This window comes from Botrytis fragariae (assembly GCF_013461495.1).
Source record: "Botrytis fragariae strain BVB16 chromosome Unknown tig00000075, whole genome shotgun sequence".
NCBI lineage: Eukaryota > Fungi > Ascomycota > Leotiomycetes > Helotiales > Sclerotiniaceae > Botrytis > Botrytis fragariae.
Window position 1 is genome coordinate 381,625 of NW_023500995.1, and position 18,242 is coordinate 399,866.

The window sequence follows — 18,242 nt, forward strand, 5'->3', positions numbered from 1 at the left end:
GATTTAAGATGGGTGTAGAAGAGAGTTGACAATGAATAAATGGATCAATTCCAGCACATTGCAATCATCGTTTCTCATGCATCCTCACGGTGATATATTCTTCGTGAAAGTACAGTCCAACATCGTAGCTGTGTGCGAGATATGTGGAAGATCGTCATCTCGAGTATCGTGGAGATTCCTTAATCTGAATGCCGATATCGTAATGTAATGGAGGGCTTAGTTTGAGGTTCAATTATTCGAATTGAATTGTGGTCGAGCATATACGACGCGAGGGAGATCTCTCGAGCTCTGTAGCACTAACTTCATAGTCAGTATCGAATATTTTTTCTCTGGAATAACACATACCTAACAAGCAAGTTTTCAGATTTCTCCTTCAATTTGTACATACCTTTGATGGGGAAATCTGCGGATATTCATCATTTCTAAACTCTGTTGCGTCTGTTTCAATTCTCAATCTCGACCTTGGTAGATTGATTTGAGATTCTGCCGTTATTCGCCATTTCTGGTCACCGCTTAATTATTCATCCTCTAGGACTAATGTCAATCAAAGTATCTTTGATAGTACTGTCTGATTCTAAAGACGTCTAACCGCAGACAGGGCAAGAATTAATCCTACCTTCATTCACTTCACGATGAACCTCATCAACCTTTATACACATCATAGCAAGTATAAGTGATCTGTTCCAAGCCCTGAGCTCCCAATGTTTCATCAAGCGGGGTAAAGGGAAGTTCATGTTGTACAGTGAGTGACGATTAGTGAATATGAGTCGAAAATACGGCGGAAGTAAGATGAATTCGTCATTGCCGTACGTGAAAGAAAAAGTTGTTCATAAAAGCATGCAAGCTTTCTTCTAAATACATCGCTATCCAGCAAGAGCTCCTCATATTGAAATCTTCAATCATCGACGTCTCGGCATCTCTCATACAATCTTCCTAACCAGGTTAATTGAGTCTTAAGTCTTTCAGAGCTATTCATACGAAGACTTATCATAATGGAGAGCCCTCAAACCGTCTCAGCAAGTGCCACTTCTTACTTGACCCTTTCCAATGGATTTTGGTTGATCATTGGATGGGTTTTAGCCACTTTTCTGTATCAGATTGTCTATTATCGTTTCTTTCATCCCCTTAAGAACTATCCAGGTCCATTTTGGGGCACCGTTACCAGACTTTGGTATACTTATCAGAGCTACAATCAAAGCGAGTTGGTGGTCTATGAGAATATCTTCAAAGAAACGAAAGGTGCTTATGATGTCATTCACTCTTGAAGATTATGGTCACTAAGAAACATTGCATGTATAGCTCCTGTAATACGCATTTCACCCACAACTCTTCTAGTCAAATCAGCCCTCGCTCTACCGATCATTTATCACCGCAATGCAGTCAAATCCAGGTTCTACAGCAATGGAGGTTTTCCTGCTGAACCTGTTATCAGTATTCGCGACCATCAAGCACATTCTTATCGTCGAAGACTTATAGGACCTCCTTACTCATACTCAAAGATAATCAAAGCCGAACCCCTCGTTGATAAGATAGTCTCGGCATGGCTTATAAAGCTGAATGACCTTTTTGTCGAGACACGAAGACCTGTGAATATGGCAAGTTGGGCTACTTATTTTGCATTTGACACAATCAGTGAAGTGGGTTTTGGACAAGCTTTAGGCTTTGTGGAGAATGGAGATGATGTGGGCGGATTGATTCAAAGTGTACATGATGGTATTGAGATATTTGGTGTCATGGCGCATCTGTACCCTTTCGTAGAATGGGTAACATCAGGGCCATTAGGTCGGTTCTTTACCGCAACACCAGACATGAAGAATGGCATGGGTCAGCTGATGAGATGGAGAAACAAAATCATCAATGCGAGAATTAAAGAAATTGAGGAAGGAAAAAGAAGAGATCGTGTAGATATTCTACAATCGTGAGTACTCTTAGCCCTTCAAGATCCGGCATCCAGCTAACCTATAAATCATCCAAAGATTTTTCGAGGCCAAAACACCCGAAGGAAAACCTATGAGCCGAGATGAATTGGAGGCCGAAGTTTTGGTTGTCCTAATTGCCGGGGCAGATACTACGGGTACATCCTTTAGCTCCCTTGTAACCGACATTCTCTCATCGCCTAGCGATTATAAACGGATGGTGGATGAGATAGATGCCGGATTTGCGGACGGGTATCTTTCACAGCCGGTTCCAACAGCCGCAGAAGTTTCAAAGTATTGTCCGTTTTATGTTGCATGCATAAAAGAGGCCCTTCGACTTACTCCGTCCTCGCCAGTACTTTTCCCTCGAGAAGTAATGGCCCATCAACCTCCTTTGGTAATCGATGGCAAGGTAATTCCAGTCGGTACTGAAATCAGCTGTTCCGCATACTTTGCAAACCGAGACAAGGAAATATATGGCGAAGATGCCGAGACTTTTCGCCCCGAAAGATGGCTCGAAGATGATGAAAAGGCCAAGCTTTTTGAGAAGTACAATTTCACTTGGGGATATGGATCAAGAGTATGCTTAGGCAAGGACCTTGCGTATATGGAGTTGATGAAAGGCCCTTTGATGGTATGTCTCTTTCCTGCTATCAAGCAATTGATAGCCTAACATCTACTGACACTAACACACCTCTAGTTCTTTCGTAATTTCGACTTCAAGTTATGTACTCCGAGTAAGGAAATACCTGGTCCACCCAAACGTGTTACAGTTGGCGGTTTATTTCATTGGCAGAATATTTGGCTCGATCTACAAAAGCGCAAGGTTTGATATGTATCAGGATAGTAATACAAGGGGTCATCAGTGATCATGTGCTTTTTCAGATATAAAATTTTCAAAGATAAAGCTTCCATTTAATTTTGGTCATCTTTAGGTTCAAAATCATGCTTTAATGGAAAAGGAAGGGGGCAGGTTAATCTACTCGATACTACGATTGTCTAGATCATTGGCTCAGAATAAATTCCTTTAATGTGTTGCTGTATGTTGAACTCTGGTCCCCACCCTAAAATTGAGTTTGAAGTCACTAAGAACTTGACTTTGCACACTACAAAGCAAGACGGATCCGGGATTTTATCATGTTGTTAGATAGATGCACGTCGCCATCTGTAAGTTTCCAATTCGAGAATTAACCAATACCGCTTCATAGTCTTGTGGTTGAATCTCTCGATCCTTCTCTTTATTACGCCATAAATAAAGCTTTCAGAAGTGTCGAAAAATCTCAAACACCCCGCTTCATTCGATCTCACACTATATTGATTGTGTAGCCTTGTGTATTCTAGATCAACACACGGGAAGTTGAAGGATAAGGTATACTAATAGACGCGTTTATTTGAGTCACTCTACCTAGATCTGAAGCCATGCATATCTTACATAGAATGTCCTGCAATCTAAACTTCTTGGCAAGTAATTACCTCATCTTTGATAGTTTGATATCTCACAAACTGTGCAGCACAAGTCGATTTTGAAATAAACACCTAACAAACGGATGTTTATATGACCTTCTTTAGGCAGCAGAGGAGATGTATCATGCGTATTCTCATTCCCTGTCTCATTCAATCTTAAGCTCGGAAAGTCTCTCCCATCCGGAACTATCTTGCTTCCCGTATGAATCATAGCTTGTGGCTATACTGTATCTTAAATCTCAAACGCAGCTGTTTAAACTGAAAGTGCATCTACCTAACATTATGGAAGCAGAAAATCTCCGAATACAAGCGCTTCAGATTAGTCAGTTGGTTCCAGACTCAAGTCTGTGCAGCCACCCGTTTGCTTTTCTATTTAGTAGCTTCATTTCATGCTAAATTGATTTTAGGCCACTTGATTCCAGTTCCTTCACTTAGGAACGGACGAAACTATATCTTTCCGCTGCGGCTTTTCATCTTTTCGAACGACCAATACAGCCCACATGGCCCGGACCACCATTCCAACAACTGTGGGAAATTTCTAGATGTTACACAAGCTGCGAGCTACAAAAGCTTCAGAATTACCTACCTACCAATCTTATGCCACATGTTTATAGCTCCGGCTACTGACATTGCGCAGGTGGGTTCAAAACCCAGAACTTCCTCTATACTGAAGCCGGCCGGAAGACATCAGAGCAGCAGAGGTGAAGGAACTTGAGAATATGCACAACACAGCCACATGCTCAGAACTATCCGGGCTTCCCATGCTAGAGAAATACATTGGCTGAGATATCTGCAACTTGCAGCTCCGTAGGCAATCGACCGCGCTAAAGACGCCAAGAGACGTGGTCAATTTGGGTCAAGGAATATGTTAGCTTGCTTCAAGAATAGACACTGAGTTCAAACATCTTTTTTATTGTGATTTTTAGGCCCCAACATCCGGATCTTACATTCTCTCCTCTCTCAAATCTCTAGTCATGGTATCCCAAAGAGAGTCGTGTTGAACACAGTATTGAAAACCTAGTTCTTACATACTGCGCACACCACTTTCTAGCCTCCAAGTTCCATCTCAAATGTCCCTCGAACGCTTTCAAACGCCCTCTAGTAATCTTCATTACCCCGGATACCTCACCGCATACGCATCAAAGACCGGCTTCTCGCATCCTGCCTAAAGCTACAGTATCTACTCCCGACAGTGCCTCCCATGACTCACTCACACGTCAAGAACTGCAAGATCCAACAGTTGGCTCTCACGCACGTAGCCGACCTTTGAACCCCGATCAAGACGTGCTCGTTTCCTAACGCCTCCCTTGCATATCTCATTTCCCAATTCCCCAAATACCAAACCATCTAACCCAGCTTCTGGCTACCCGCATCACGCATCCCGAATCCTACATCCTGAGTATATTCACCAAATCTATTTTTCCGCACTGCAATGCAACATAGCCAGATGTCAGACCCAGCCTGCATGACACTACCCGTTTTCCCACCCGCACACTGCATAGTACTACAAACTTTGATTCTCTTCCCTTCCTACAAACATTTGCTTGTCAAATTCCGTATGTCTCATATGCATGTATAGATGACTGGAACCAGGTACCTACATACTTAGCTCGCTTGGCAGATGTTACACCGCCTATCTGTTGTTACACCGAAGCCTTTGGTTCACAGGCGCCTTTACACCACACCGTCTTACATACAAAATTTTGAGAAGTTTGTGAGTGAGCAGCGAAAGAATTCTTAGTCTTGCATTATTCTGGGTACTGAAAAACGTGATTGAAAGTGGATCATGTGAGTTGTATATCACGTGTTGTGGTAGGTCAAGAGCTTTAATGAAGGGGAGACAGAAGAGAAAGATGGGGTTAAACTTGAACTCATAAGATTGATAGATTGAATATCATACAGAATAGCTAGCTAAAAGCTCCAGATAGAGGATATACATAAATAAACATACATAGATCTAAGATATACTCCCAAACTCCTCTTCAAGCCAGACTCCCCTTTCCAATCCCTCATACCATCTCAGTGACCTAATCCCCTTTCCAAACCAGAGTCCTCGCTTACTCCTTATCCCCATTCCAATTTCCTAGGTCCCCATCCTCCCGACTCCCTCTTCCAACCAGTCTACATCAATCTTCGTAACCTCTCCCTCATACTTTCCCTCTTCCCTCACCTTATCTACCAAGCCGCTCGTTCTCTTCAATCTTTCCCTCCATCCTTCTACCCACACATACGCTAATTTGTATTCTCCTTTTGCCATTTTCCTCTCTTCAATCTCTTCTGTCCTCTTCTCGACCTTGTCTTTCCCCCTTTCCCCCACTTTTCTACTCATTTTACCAGCTCTCCATCTCATTTTTCTAGTCCTTCTATACCCCTTTTGTTTCATTAAAGATACAGGGCGAACAAGTCAATTTCCATCCTTCAGGAGAGGTTCCCTCTCCGCACCCCTCATACCCCCACTCCCGAACCTCCCATCCATCCCGCACTTCCCTTGTCCCCACCATTCGTAAAATAGGGATCATCTATATCTCCATATAGTTTCCCTCCATCAAGACTTCCACTACTTCTATGTCCCGGTAATCCAAAGGCCGGACTAGGTAATCTTCCATCGCCATCGAGACTCTTTGGCAAGAAGTCCGCATCTGTATCTGGATCATAGTCATCTTTTGCATTGGCATTAGCATTGGCATTTGTATTCGCATTTGCATCCGCCTTAGTATTTAGATTTTCCCCAAAACTCAGACTCGATCGCTTTGACAAACTCTCACTCCTGCTTCTCAAACTCGAGACTGAAAGACTATGTGGTCTGGTTTGAACCGGAGTATTCGAACGATTCGGTGAACCAACATTGAAAATGCTCATTCCGGAAAGCGGTCTCTGTTTAGGAGGTGGGTTTGAATCATTCGCTCCTGCTTCGAATAGAGAGCGTGTTCTAGCGAAGATGGAACTAACAGGTCTTGGATTACGTTGTGGGGATGCGGTTTCTTTTTCTTGAGTTGTGGCTGCAGTTTTGGCGGGATCTTCTGACTGTGTCCAAGGAACGGAATGGAGATTTGGTGGCAGTTGAGAAATCGATTTTTCTTCGGTCTGAGTTGGGGTCTGAGCCGTGAATATTGGGGTTGATGCAGGTGCATTAGAGCTCAAGATCTTCTCAGGAGGGATAAGTGATGGTGGAGTTGGTGCTAGGACTGGAGGATATTCTTGATCCACATGCACGTTGCTTACGTGAAAGGAAGATGAATGTACAGGACTTGGAATTGGAGATTTGTATTCTTGTGGGTTGAAAGGATCAAATTCGGCGGCATCTTGTAAATTAGGAGATTTGATAATTTCATCAAGGTTTTGCTCTTGATTTGCTGAATCATCCTGGGTATCATCGTTTTGATGTGACCATCCTTCAGAAGATTCAAATTCCGTTGACATCATCTGACTGATGTGTGGCTGTTGAGACACGGGATCAGAGTATTGTGGTTGTTGAGGTGGAGTTGGAGGACCTGATTCACCATCATCTGATGCATAATGTTCGAATGATGGAACTGTATCAACTGTATGAGAACGGTTACGACCATTATCGTTGTTCAATTGAGTTCTGTAATCTTGTTGCTGATCAACGTCTTGAGAATATCCCCATCCATTATAGGCGTTGTTGATAGAGGCATCTAAGTAATTTCGGTGCTCATCTGGTGGAAATCTCTCAGATCTTGATCTAGGGCTCAATACAGGTGACGGATGTGGTTCCGGTGAAGGTGTTAGACTGCTTCGGATCTGTGAAACTCTCGAGAACACTGCTTCGTGTTCTGGACTCAAGTCACTATTTCGATGATACAAAGATGCTGGACGTCGAGGTTTAGGTTTTGGAGTGAGGTTGTTATTTTCGACAAGATCTTCGTCTTCCACCAGTTCTGACTTTCCACGATTTTCCTCAATGTCAGGACTTGGCTCCAACACCCGTGGTAGATCCGTAGCATTGGAAACAGTTGCGTTTTCAATTGGTGCCTCTGGACTGCCATCGATTAATTTATCTGTGCCGCTGACTTCGTGAGGTGACTCCGTTTCTTTGAAGTCGGAGCCGAACATCAATGCCATTGGTGTCTGTGGTCTTTTTATTGGCCCAGAATCTGAAACCTCAAGATTGGATCCGCTTGGATGGTCAAGCTCGTCTTGAAGGATTCCTGTTGAGATTTCCTTGATAGCTGGATTTTCTGACTCTGATACTAACTGGTTGTTCTCTCTTTGTTCTTTCAATCCATTCTCATCAACGGAGTCCTCATATTGCCAATGTGGATGGAAGAATCTACTCTTGGGCATGTCTTCTTCATCTTCATCGTCATCCTCGTGATCTTCGCCGACACGGGAGGCACCATCATGTGATTCTTCCCGGATAGTCTCAAGATAAGGAAGCGGTCCCTCTTCTTCTTCTTCTGAGGATTGATCCCATTCATTTTCGCTTTCAGAATAATTCTCTGTTTCCTCACCTTGCTCGGTCCTTTCACCTTCTGAGCCCGAATCTTCTGGGTTGCGATCTTCATGCTCATACTGTAAAGCTTCAACTTCCTCATTTGGCTCGTCTGTGGTTGACTCAGCACTTTGTTCCTCACTTAGTACTGCGTCTGGTTGTTCGAAAGGGTTTAGATGCTCATCTTGCTGAATGAGTGCGGTATGGAAATCTTCTTCTTCCGTATGTTCATTTTGAGGGGTTTCGATCAGGGTACCCGATGATTCTTCCTTTTCGAGTGTTTGAGGTTTGCTCTCTTCTTTTTCACTCTCAATCTCAGCAGATTCACCCCCATTCTCTTGTTGTTGACTAAGCAATTTCATTTGCTCATTTAAGAAGGCAATTTCTTCTCTTGCTGCGATATCTTCGGCACTCTCTCTTCTTGGTCTCTCTTGCTCCGCTTCAACAAGTTCACTTTTGTCCATATCATTGCTATTCTTCTCAGTGCTTATTTCAACAGGTCTAATCTCTTGTTCGGCAGCTTGTTCCTCCTCGACAGCTTTCATAAACTCTGCATTCAAACGAGCAATCTCCTCTCTAGCACGAACATCTTCTGGGTCTTCATGTTGTGTTTGTTGAGGTGGAGGTAGGATATCTGGATTAACTACTTTCAATACTGGTTCAATTTTGATTTGCTCTGATTCGATAGCAGCAGGCTGTTCGTTCTCTTGAGGTAATATTTCGTCGTGTATGGGTTCAGAATTTGTTGAGTCGTTTGGACTTATGTGTGACTCATCTTCTGTCTCGAAATTAATAGGATGGTCAGTTTCTCTGGACTCTTCAGTGTGATGGTCTTGTGTCTCGTCGATTTCTCTTTCTTCCTGAATAACATCGGCACTTTCGTCATTGACGCTACTCTTCTCATTATCGTCGTGTCTCTCGGCATTTATTTGTTGCACCTCAGACGGCACTTCAGATGCTTCGCCATTCAAGCTTTCCAGGGCAGATATCTCTGGTACCGAGGTAATGGTCTCAGGCGCAGAATCTGTATCTTGTTGGCTTTCAGGTTCTGCTGTGCTCTCTTTCGATGGTGTTTCATCAGCAAGATGCACTGGTTCCTCAATAGAAGTGGTGGGAAGTTCCTTGTCTTCAAGATGCTCTTGGGTCTCCACTATAGCATCATCACTTGTCTGCTCTGGGACTTTTTCGACTTGTTGATGTATTGGCGCCTCATTTTCCAAAGTCAATGGCTCAGTCTCAATTGCTTTTTCCGATATTTGAATATCCTCAGAAGGTATTTGACTTGATGCCATTGGTTCCACGCTTTCGATCATGTGAGAGGGAGAAGGTTTATTATCCTCAGAGCTTTCTTCGTTGCTCATTTCTTTTGAATCAACAGGATTCCCTTGTTGAGCCTTGTCACCTAAGTTGGAACTTTCATTATCATCACCAGCAGTCTGTTGAAGTTTGGGCGAAGGAAGTGGTGATCCAACATCAAGATTCAAAGCTGCTTCTCCAGTGCCTTCGAACTCTTCAGGTTCAGGTGTGGCTACTTCCTCTACTATTGGTACTTGCTCAGTAGTATTACCGTCCACCAGCGGTTCTTCACCCTCTTGGACGAGCTTTAGATCTTTGTTCTCGGTACTGGGGACTGAAATTTCAGAGACAGTTCCCTTTTCTTCAGTAACGGGCTGACTCTCTTGCTGGACAACAGCTGGCTCATCGATTCGGTATTTGATATGACCTGGCAATTGAACAGGATCATCAATGGTCTGCGAGATCTCGTTTGAATCGCTATCAGGAGCTTCTTCATCCGGGTTCTTGTCTGTCGCTATATCATCTTCGACTGGTACATTCAGATCACGTGTACCAGCATCAGGATACTCAACTGGCTCTTGGAATTGTTCGGGGATTGTAACAACCGGATCGGCAGCTACCTCAGTCCCTTCGACGGTGTCATTTGAAGCGATATCACGAGTTTCAGGTAGCTCTATTTCCTGATTTGTATTGGTATCGGTTAAAGGGTTTACAATAGAACCAATATCAGTATCTTCGACATAATGCTCCTCTTGCGACGGAACAGTAGATTCTTCGACAGCATCATTGTACTTACTAGCAGATTCAAAATCGGTAGGTATTACATGAGTTTCAGAATCCTCATTGCCTTCGATGTCTGCTGACCCCACATCCAGAGTTGGCTGTGGAAATGTTTCATTGGGGATGCTTCTCGCTTCTCCCGCTTCTGGTGAGACAGCTGACAACGTTTCCTGTTTTTCGGCGTCTTCAGGTTTCAAACCTATGCTTGCAGTACCTTCAAGGTCCTTTTCATACTCTTTAATTTGCTCCGTGTAATCTTGGTCTGGAGTTACGTTCTCGTCTTTAGATTTGTTCTCGTGTTCCAACGCCTTGGCATCTGTGGACTCTTCGCCAGCAATATCTTGCTCGGCCATACTAGGCTGTGTGTCTTCAGTCAAATTAGGCAAAGGTTCGTAGATAGCATCTTCAGTATTTGTTGGTTCGATAGCTTCCTCTTGGTCTTGGTCAACTTCTGGTAGATTGTTTGATAAGAGCTCAGACTCTGGTGCTGGTTCCTCATTGAGCTGAGCGCTCTCTGATTCTGCTGGCTCTGGTAGTGGCGTTAAAATTGCCTTGGCTTCAGATTCCTCGGGTGCAATCTTTTCACTTTGATTGGCAGGTTCCGAGTCATCATGAATTATCTCTGGTGCCTCATTCAGTTGCTCAACCTCTGCATCGACTGGTTCTGGAAGTGGTATTTCAATGGCTTCCTCCATGGATCCCTTTAGAATGTTCGACTCTTCATTGTGGTCCGGCTCTAGGTCGTCGTGGATTTCCTTCGCTTCAATTGATGCTTGGTCGGTGTCTTCTTGTATACTTGGGATTGCAGGCTCCTTGGGCATCAGAATATCGCCATTCTCTATCTCTGAGTCACCCTGATCGTTGATGGTAGTGGTTAAGTCTTCATCAGGTATAGGAGATAAGATTGCCTTATTCTTCAAGCTCAAGGGCATCTCGTCAATTGTGCCGTGTTGGGCATCACTCGCAGGTTCATCGAGAGCCAATGTCTCATTTCGAGACGCTTCAAAATTCTCAAGTGGAAGATCATCATTTAATGCGTCCTCTAATGAAGGCTCCTCCGAAGAAGGTTCCCCAGCTAGAACTTGCTCTGCGGTTTCAATTTGGATTGGATCATGTGTTACATCGTCCGCTTGCACTTCTGGTTCGAGAGATTCTTTGTTTTCGATTTCGGATTCATTGCTTTTAGAGACAACTTGATCTTTTGGGACGCTGTCAACTTCGACTGTCTCGGGGATTGCCTTTGGTTCAGATTCATCATCTTCAATCAGAATGTCAGAAGCCTCGGCAACTGGTGTGCTGTCGTCTTGAGGTAAAGTATCTTCTTCTGCAAAGTCCTTGTCCTCTGCAACGTTTTCATTGGCAAGATTTTCAGCCTCAACAGTTTCTTGAACATGTGGCGCTTCCGATTCTGCAATTTGTGCGTTCGAAGAAGCATCCTTGGCTTCCAGATGAGGAACCATTGCTTCATTTGCTTCCTCCTCCATAGCACGTCTGATTTCCTCATTTAGCTTAGCTATTTCTTCTCTCGCTGCTCTGTCTTCAGGAGATTCATGTGGATCAAGCACTGGAACAGTCTCGGCTTCTTTTAGTGCTTCTACTAGACTGTTGTCTTGCTTTGAGTCGCCGTTTCCATCTTCGTGAGGAGTTTCGGTTGATTGGCTATCTTCGATGTGATCCTTGATCATTGCTGGTTCTTGAGATACATGATCTTGCTCTAGATTGTCGATGGTCTCATTTTGTGGAACATCAATTGACTGAGTCAAGCCAGTTGGTTCTTCTGGGATATCATCAGCCCCGACGGGTGTATCCTCTTGGGAAGGCTCAGGCGCGTCATCAATCACCTTGGTCATTTCTTCTGCAGGCTCTGATGTTTCTAGTTCGAAATGATCTTGACTACCTTGCGCAATGTTATCAAATTCGGGCTGCTCATCAGCTTGATCTACCTCTTGAAGCTCGATGTGCTGCTCCTCAGGGACTAAGCTAGAAGTTTCTTCGATAGGCTGCGATGATTCTTCAATATTCTCAAGATTTGGTGATTGCTCCTCTTGCTCTTGGGGAACAAGCTCCCTCGAGAGTGAGGAATCTGGTTGAGATTCTAAGTCCTTTGTTGGCTCCACCACAAGGTCTTTTTCACTGTCTTTAGTATCAGCTACATTATTCTGAAGATCTTCATCTTTGTGCTCGTTCACATCACGACTTAAATCTTCGTTTGTAATCGGTTTCTTTTCCGCATCCTCCTCGGTGCCCTTGCTGTTCTGATTTCCCGATATTAGATCTGGCTCTTGATTATTCAATACAACCTTTCTGCGGCTCTTGTATTGAATTTTAGGTAGTACAGTCGGAATATTGAGTTGCTCGTCAATTTGTCTGTTGATTTCCTGTTTTCGCAAAAATATTAGTAAATCGAAAAACACCCAGACAAAATTGATATAATACAAACATACCCTTCTCGCAGAATCTAAAGTTTCCAAAGCTTTTTGCCCATCTATCATTTGCTGCTCTAACTCATCCTCTAACCTTTCCATTTTTTCATCGATTCCATCTTCAACTTCTTTATGTTGACTTTGGAATTCAGCCTTCCTCTTTTCTACCTCCTCTTGCCTTACCTTTTCTCTCTCCTTAACTTCATTTTCGATTCTCGATTTTCTCTCCTCATCTTCACGTTTCCTCCTCTCTATTATCTCGTCTTCCTCTCTCTTGATTTGTTCCTCGATCTCTTGTTCCTGTTTGAGTCGTGCTTCCTCTCCTTCTTCCATTGAGATTTCATGAGCCATCTTCAATTGCTGAAGCTGTTCATCGCGATCTCTTTCTAATCGTGTAATTTCCGCATCATGATTCGAAGTGTCGCTAATTAAAGCGATAGTCTTGTGAATTTCATCAATATTGGAATGCAATTTCGTGACTAACTCTGCCACCGAAACCATTTTCCTTTCGGATTGAGTGATCGATCTCAAGCTTGCAGTATAGTATAAGTAGGTATGTAAAGATGAACTTCTCAGCTGAGACAATGTCCAATGGAACAAACGGAAATTTCAAGAAGTTCGGATGAAATATATGGATATAGAAACGAATGTATGATACCACCAGCAATCCAATCACAAAGAATTAATTCCGATGATTCAATGCGATCCAGTCGCTGTTGGAGTATGTAGAAACAGAAACAGGAAACGGATTCAAAAGGACAACTCAGAAATGACGCTTTTCGTTTCTTTCGAAAAGGTTCTTAGAGTAAGATTGAAAGGATCATGCTAGTTTCACTAAAAACCATCACAATGGATACTTGCCTTCATCAAATAGTGTTGCTAGTATAAACATAAGCATGAGATGCATTGTTTCATACTTCATGCTTTGATCGCTCATGATCGCTCAGACAATATATTTACACCTAGGGTAGCCCCTAGTGCTCGAGGGTTGTTCAACATCGGCGCAGCGATGGAGGTTCGGGATTTTGAGATGTTCCCTGGCTAGGCATTTTGCCACTCTTTCGATATATCATCGACCTCAAACGCCGACGGCAATCGAATAACTCTAAGCAAGGTAGAATATGGCATTGAAGATGTCGTGGATTGCCGTCGTGCTTCCACATCATTCTTCGAAAGCCAGGGGTTGAATTCACGACATCAACGTCCGAGCGTCATGGTCACCTGACCGTAAACTCGATCGCGCACGTGCTCGACCCTTACTACCGTCTGAGCGAGTGCATGGCACAATTCCTTCCTTTCCTTTTCAAGCCCAGTTCAATCTCTGTTTCGTTTATCTCTCTTCAAACCGCACGAACTGATCCCTTATTTAAACCCTTTCCAGTATCGCTACCTACATCTAAAGCCGCCAAACCCCACCAGCGACTCGCTCAGGTCCCCTCAAACTCTATCTTAAACACAGGAGTCATCATCCTTGCCAAACTCGCTCGAGTTGCACAGATCTCTTACACGTCGCGCATCTGAAACTTCAAGCTCCAGATTCTGCTTTTCTACAACCAATCCCATCCTCTAGACATCTGTACGTAAGGCACCTATTTCGGTACTTAAAATTCAGGATCAACGTCCGAAAGAAAAGTAAAGAAAAATAAAGGTTCGGGACACCGCATGGTGGTGTGAACTTTTAATATGTAAATACCGAATCTCGCGTATATTTCAGCGGGAGGATTGCAGGAGAAATGTGGTTCGTGAGTTCATGAGCTCGAGTAAGAAGTAAATTATAAGGCTGTTCGCCAAGGTTGTGATTGTTATCACGTCGTCTTTGAATCTTGCGGTTTGCTGTAAGTTCTCAAATGTAAAGCTTGATTGCCCATTGGACTATATATATATAAAAATCAAATCAACCCGATTTTGCATTATTTTGAATCGTATTATACATTCTAAACTGAGGTAATGATCGTGTCTCGTGATTGTAGTATTGCTAGTCTTAATTTCAACCACAAACAGAAAAAAAAAAGAAGTAATAATGATATCGTAGCTTATGAATTTGTAGCCCCCGGGGGAGGGCGCTCAATATTCAGGCTCCAGAAGAAATCTTCGCTCCATCAACTCGAGCTCCTGGCTGGCTACCCCGGGCATGTCATATTCATCCCACCCCTAAAAATGCCTTCTTTCCATTCCAATGCCACCTTTCTCAATTACTCGCGCAAAAATTCTATAAATCTTATAGCTCCCCCTCTTAGAAAATAAATCTTGTACACTTCCCATAAACCTTTTGATAATCCCAAGCCTATTTAGATTCGTGACATATTTTCTTTTTGAGCTCTAGCGGTTCTTGATCTGAACTGGTCTCTGAATTGCATTCTACCGATGGTACCGTAGGAAATTGTACCAATGAATAGAATTGCCCATACACCTGTGATGACACCACCAATTGGGAAGATCAGAATGTTAAGACCTGGAACCACGAAAGGAGATTCAGAGGCGACAACGAGAGTTTGAATAGGTGGTTGGACGACAGTTTTAGTGACTCCAGCAGCTTGTGTGGAGAATTCACCATTAACGAAAGATGCTTGGTTGGTATTAAGAGTTGTATTCACGGTTCCACCGGAGACATCTCTGCCAGTCAAAGTCACCGTTGGAGTCAATAGTGCTTCCATGGTTGAGCTAAAACAAATCAGATTGAAATTCTTTTGATTCTTGGAATTCAACATACCTGTCCATATCCATGCCAATATATTCCTTATTCATTTGACCAACAAAAGCATATGATTGAACTAGAGTTATGGTCCTTCCCGTGGTGGTGTTTGTTGTTAATTGTCGCTTTGAATTTGCTCGTGGCCATGAAATTATAGATGTAGCATCGCTTCTGGCCATCAACGTCGACATATTAACAGCGGATACTGTAGCTCCCTCATAACTCAATCCAACCTGAACATCCTGACTTGGAATATTGGCAAATGTTCCTGTGGGAGCAGAGACATTATAAATCCGGAGGTCGGCCTTGAAAACTCCAGTACTGTTGTCGGCATATGGCAAGTTATAACAAACTGCCAAACCAGATGGATTGGTAGCCTGTCCATTCAATAAATCAAGCGCTTGAGTGCATGCTGCCTCAGTTTGAGTATTCCAGTCCGAAGCGTTCGTAGCTGCTGTGGTTGCTGGAGCATCCGTGATGGATCTCCGGCGATCTTCAATAATATTATCCATATATCGCCTTAACATCTCCTCCTGATTATCTCGACGAACGACTGGCTTCATATCCATAATTCCTGCGCTAACATGACCGGCAAGTAGCAGCGATGCCGTTACGGCTGCGTGCCAAAACATAATGGGCGGTGTTGATTAAAAAAGTCGAGACCGGCGAGTAAGAAAGATCCAAGATATGGTTTAAAGATTAGTAAATTTTAATCTGAATGACCCGACCGGCGGAGAGAAAGAATGTAAACAATTTCCTGCCTCAAGCAAGAGGTAGAAAACAACTTCAAAAAGAAAAGAAGGTATAAAGAGGAAATGGGCCTGCCCAAGAATCGAAGTGGGAGAAGTGGCGATGATATTGTTTAGTTTGCCAATCCAAGAAGAATATTATGAATGTAAAAAAGAAGAAAGGAACAAGAAGGATAGGAACAGTCTAAAGGTGCCATGCCATATGAAAATGCTAGACAGGCTTAGCATGGAAAAATACGAATTCCATAACAAAAAGTCGTAGACATTCGGAAGCAAAAACAACGATATGAAGCTCATACCAGGGGGCGATCTCAACTCATCGATACAAAATGGGCATGAGCATGTAAGCAACTCCAGACAAATTGTGTCGGACTTGACGGTTCTTGGTTTGGGAGGTTAACTTTAGCCCTGTCTGCTAAGAGATGGTTCCATAATCGGAAGTACTAGCATTTCCACTTATGGAGGGGTGTAGCATGTGCGAGACGTCTGAGGGTCAGTCCTATGGCGATGTTGAGACAGTGAGACCATCGTATGATGCGCGGTCAAGCTTTTCACAGATAATGTTGATTGGAAGACTTTTCATTTGTGAATGTGATCGACACAAGGAGGTCACGACTTTTCATATGAGTGGCGGCACAGATGACGCTTGTCAATACATGCATACCGTTAATAGAGCGCTTAGAGTAATGAAGCATCCAGAGTATTAATCTGGGGATAGGAAAATATGATCCACTACACCAAAAAGGACGTTCTACCAAGGTAGGATTCGGCATCGTAGGACCATTATAGGTACAATTATCGATCAATCATACCTCTCCTATGCCCTTTGGATTGAAGAAGGCTCCAGCGTTTTCAAAACGAGTTGTTGAGACTGAATCTTGTCTGGGAAAATGAGGTGTGAAGCTTCCCGAGTCTCATCATCAATCAATACCTTGTCAAACTTGGCATAAAATAAGATCAGCTAAGCTTGATCGGTTAAAAGATGGCAGAGCTTTCATAAGACTAGCCAAATTAAGTAACAAATATTTGCTACTTCCGGATTTTCAACTTGACCGAAGCATCACAGACCCTTTCATGATTTTTCCACGGCATCAATGATAATCTTACGTTGACAACCAACGAAACGCGAATAACCTCATATAATCTTCCCCATCTCCGTTAAACTTCAATCCTAATCAACCAGTGAAGTGGTAGGATTTTATGATCCCACTTTCTCCAATGATCATTTGATATACTCATAATTTTACACGGCGGGAGGATACGACACAAATTCTTCAACATGATTTCGATGGATGTCAAGTCTTCCCGCCTTGCACGCACATATGTGGGTGAACTTACACCAGTTCCTAAAGACTGGCTGAGGATTCTTCAGTTGAAATTTTTTGAAGATGTTTCTTGCGGCAGCAAACAAATGAGAGGTCGTGAATTTCCCTCTAAGCGCCCTGGGTGAGATCGTTCAATCGTTGGTTAGATCAATATGAGATCTGCTGCGCCAATCGTTCCGGATCAACACGTTTCTCATCTGACATCGACGAGCCTCAATTCTAATTCGATAATAGCATGCTATAAGACAAAGCGACCTCTCTTTATTTTAATCATGCTTTACGATTTTTTGTATACATTTTTGGGTAGGCCACACTTTGCCACCATTCAATGTCATTTTCTGAGCCAGATCCAATCGGCCAAGACTCAAGGAGTCGGCAAATATATCATTTGTGAAATCCGATGAAAGTCTAAGGTGAATGAAAGCAGAGGATGCGAGTATCTTCTATTTCACGTGTCGGGACTCGGCAGTACTCTGTACAATTCGAACTCATCCTACTGACGTGTTCCTATACCCTGCAGTATCGCTTTTCACCGTTACATCTTGAAACTTCATTCGTCGCTCGGTTCATTGCGACGCAAGTCAGCTTGTCAAGATTACTTTTGCCATCGCATGACATTTGCTACAATTTTATACTCAGCCTCCAAAGTGGGGTCAACAGTAGGCCGTTTGTATCGCAAAGCTAAATTTACACAAGCATGTGAGCACCAGCCAAGATCAAAGTAAGAAGGAGCATCTTAGTTCATGGCACATGGTTATGTGCATTCCTTCTGCACACTCACCGCCTGACTTGGTGCGGTACAAATTGTCTTCTTGTCCAGGAAATTCTCATAGTGATTCTGATATTGATTATCTTGGGAACAGATTTCTCCTTCAATATCCTTCGCCAGATGAGAGGGTACTCAAAGGCTTTGTCGAATTCTCTTCTTGCTTTCGTCATATGCATTCATCGTAGGATTTATCTGCGTCACAGCATAACCAATTTCCATTAATATCGAAAAGAACGCCTCTGAAGCTCATCACAAATGCAGCGATGCTTTGCCTGAAGAGATGCTTTAGTAAGGACTTCAGCAATCCTCTAGGATTAGCAATACTCTTACCGCATTGATCTATTCTTGCGTTACTGTTAGTCTAGCAACTTTGTG

The 18,242-nt window shown here is 43.2% G+C and overlaps 3 protein-coding genes across 3 annotated transcripts; 1 reads left to right on the top strand and 2 right to left on the bottom strand.

The window, feature by feature from the left end:
• Nucleotides 1-992: 992 nt before the first annotated feature.
• On the top strand, nucleotides 993-2,748 carry Bfra_005611 (putative cytochrome p450 protein; the record flags this gene model as incomplete). The annotated part of the gene is made up of 4 exons (XM_037335993.1): nucleotides 993-1,239; nucleotides 1,300-1,918; nucleotides 1,977-2,550; nucleotides 2,617-2,748. The coding sequence occupies 4 exons, from the start codon at nucleotides 993-995 to the stop codon at nucleotides 2,746-2,748; spliced, it is 1,572 nt and encodes a 523-aa protein (XP_037191203.1).
• Nucleotides 2,749-5,463: 2,715 nt separating this feature from the next.
• Bfra_005612 (uncharacterized protein) lies at nucleotides 5,464-12,833 on the bottom strand (the record flags this gene model as incomplete). Its single annotated transcript, XM_037335994.1, has 3 exons — nucleotides 5,464-5,751; nucleotides 5,832-12,287; nucleotides 12,354-12,833. 3 exons carry the CDS (start codon nucleotides 12,831-12,833, stop codon nucleotides 5,464-5,466), a joined length of 7,224 nt encoding a protein of 2,407 aa, XP_037191204.1.
• Nucleotides 12,834-14,620: 1,787 nt separating this feature from the next.
• Bfra_005613 (uncharacterized protein) lies at nucleotides 14,621-15,656 on the bottom strand (the record flags this gene model as incomplete). Its single annotated transcript, XM_037335995.1, has 2 exons — nucleotides 14,621-14,993; nucleotides 15,043-15,656. 2 exons carry the CDS (start codon nucleotides 15,654-15,656, stop codon nucleotides 14,621-14,623), a joined length of 987 nt encoding a protein of 328 aa, XP_037191205.1.
• Between the last annotated feature and the right edge of the window lie 2,586 nt (nucleotides 15,657-18,242).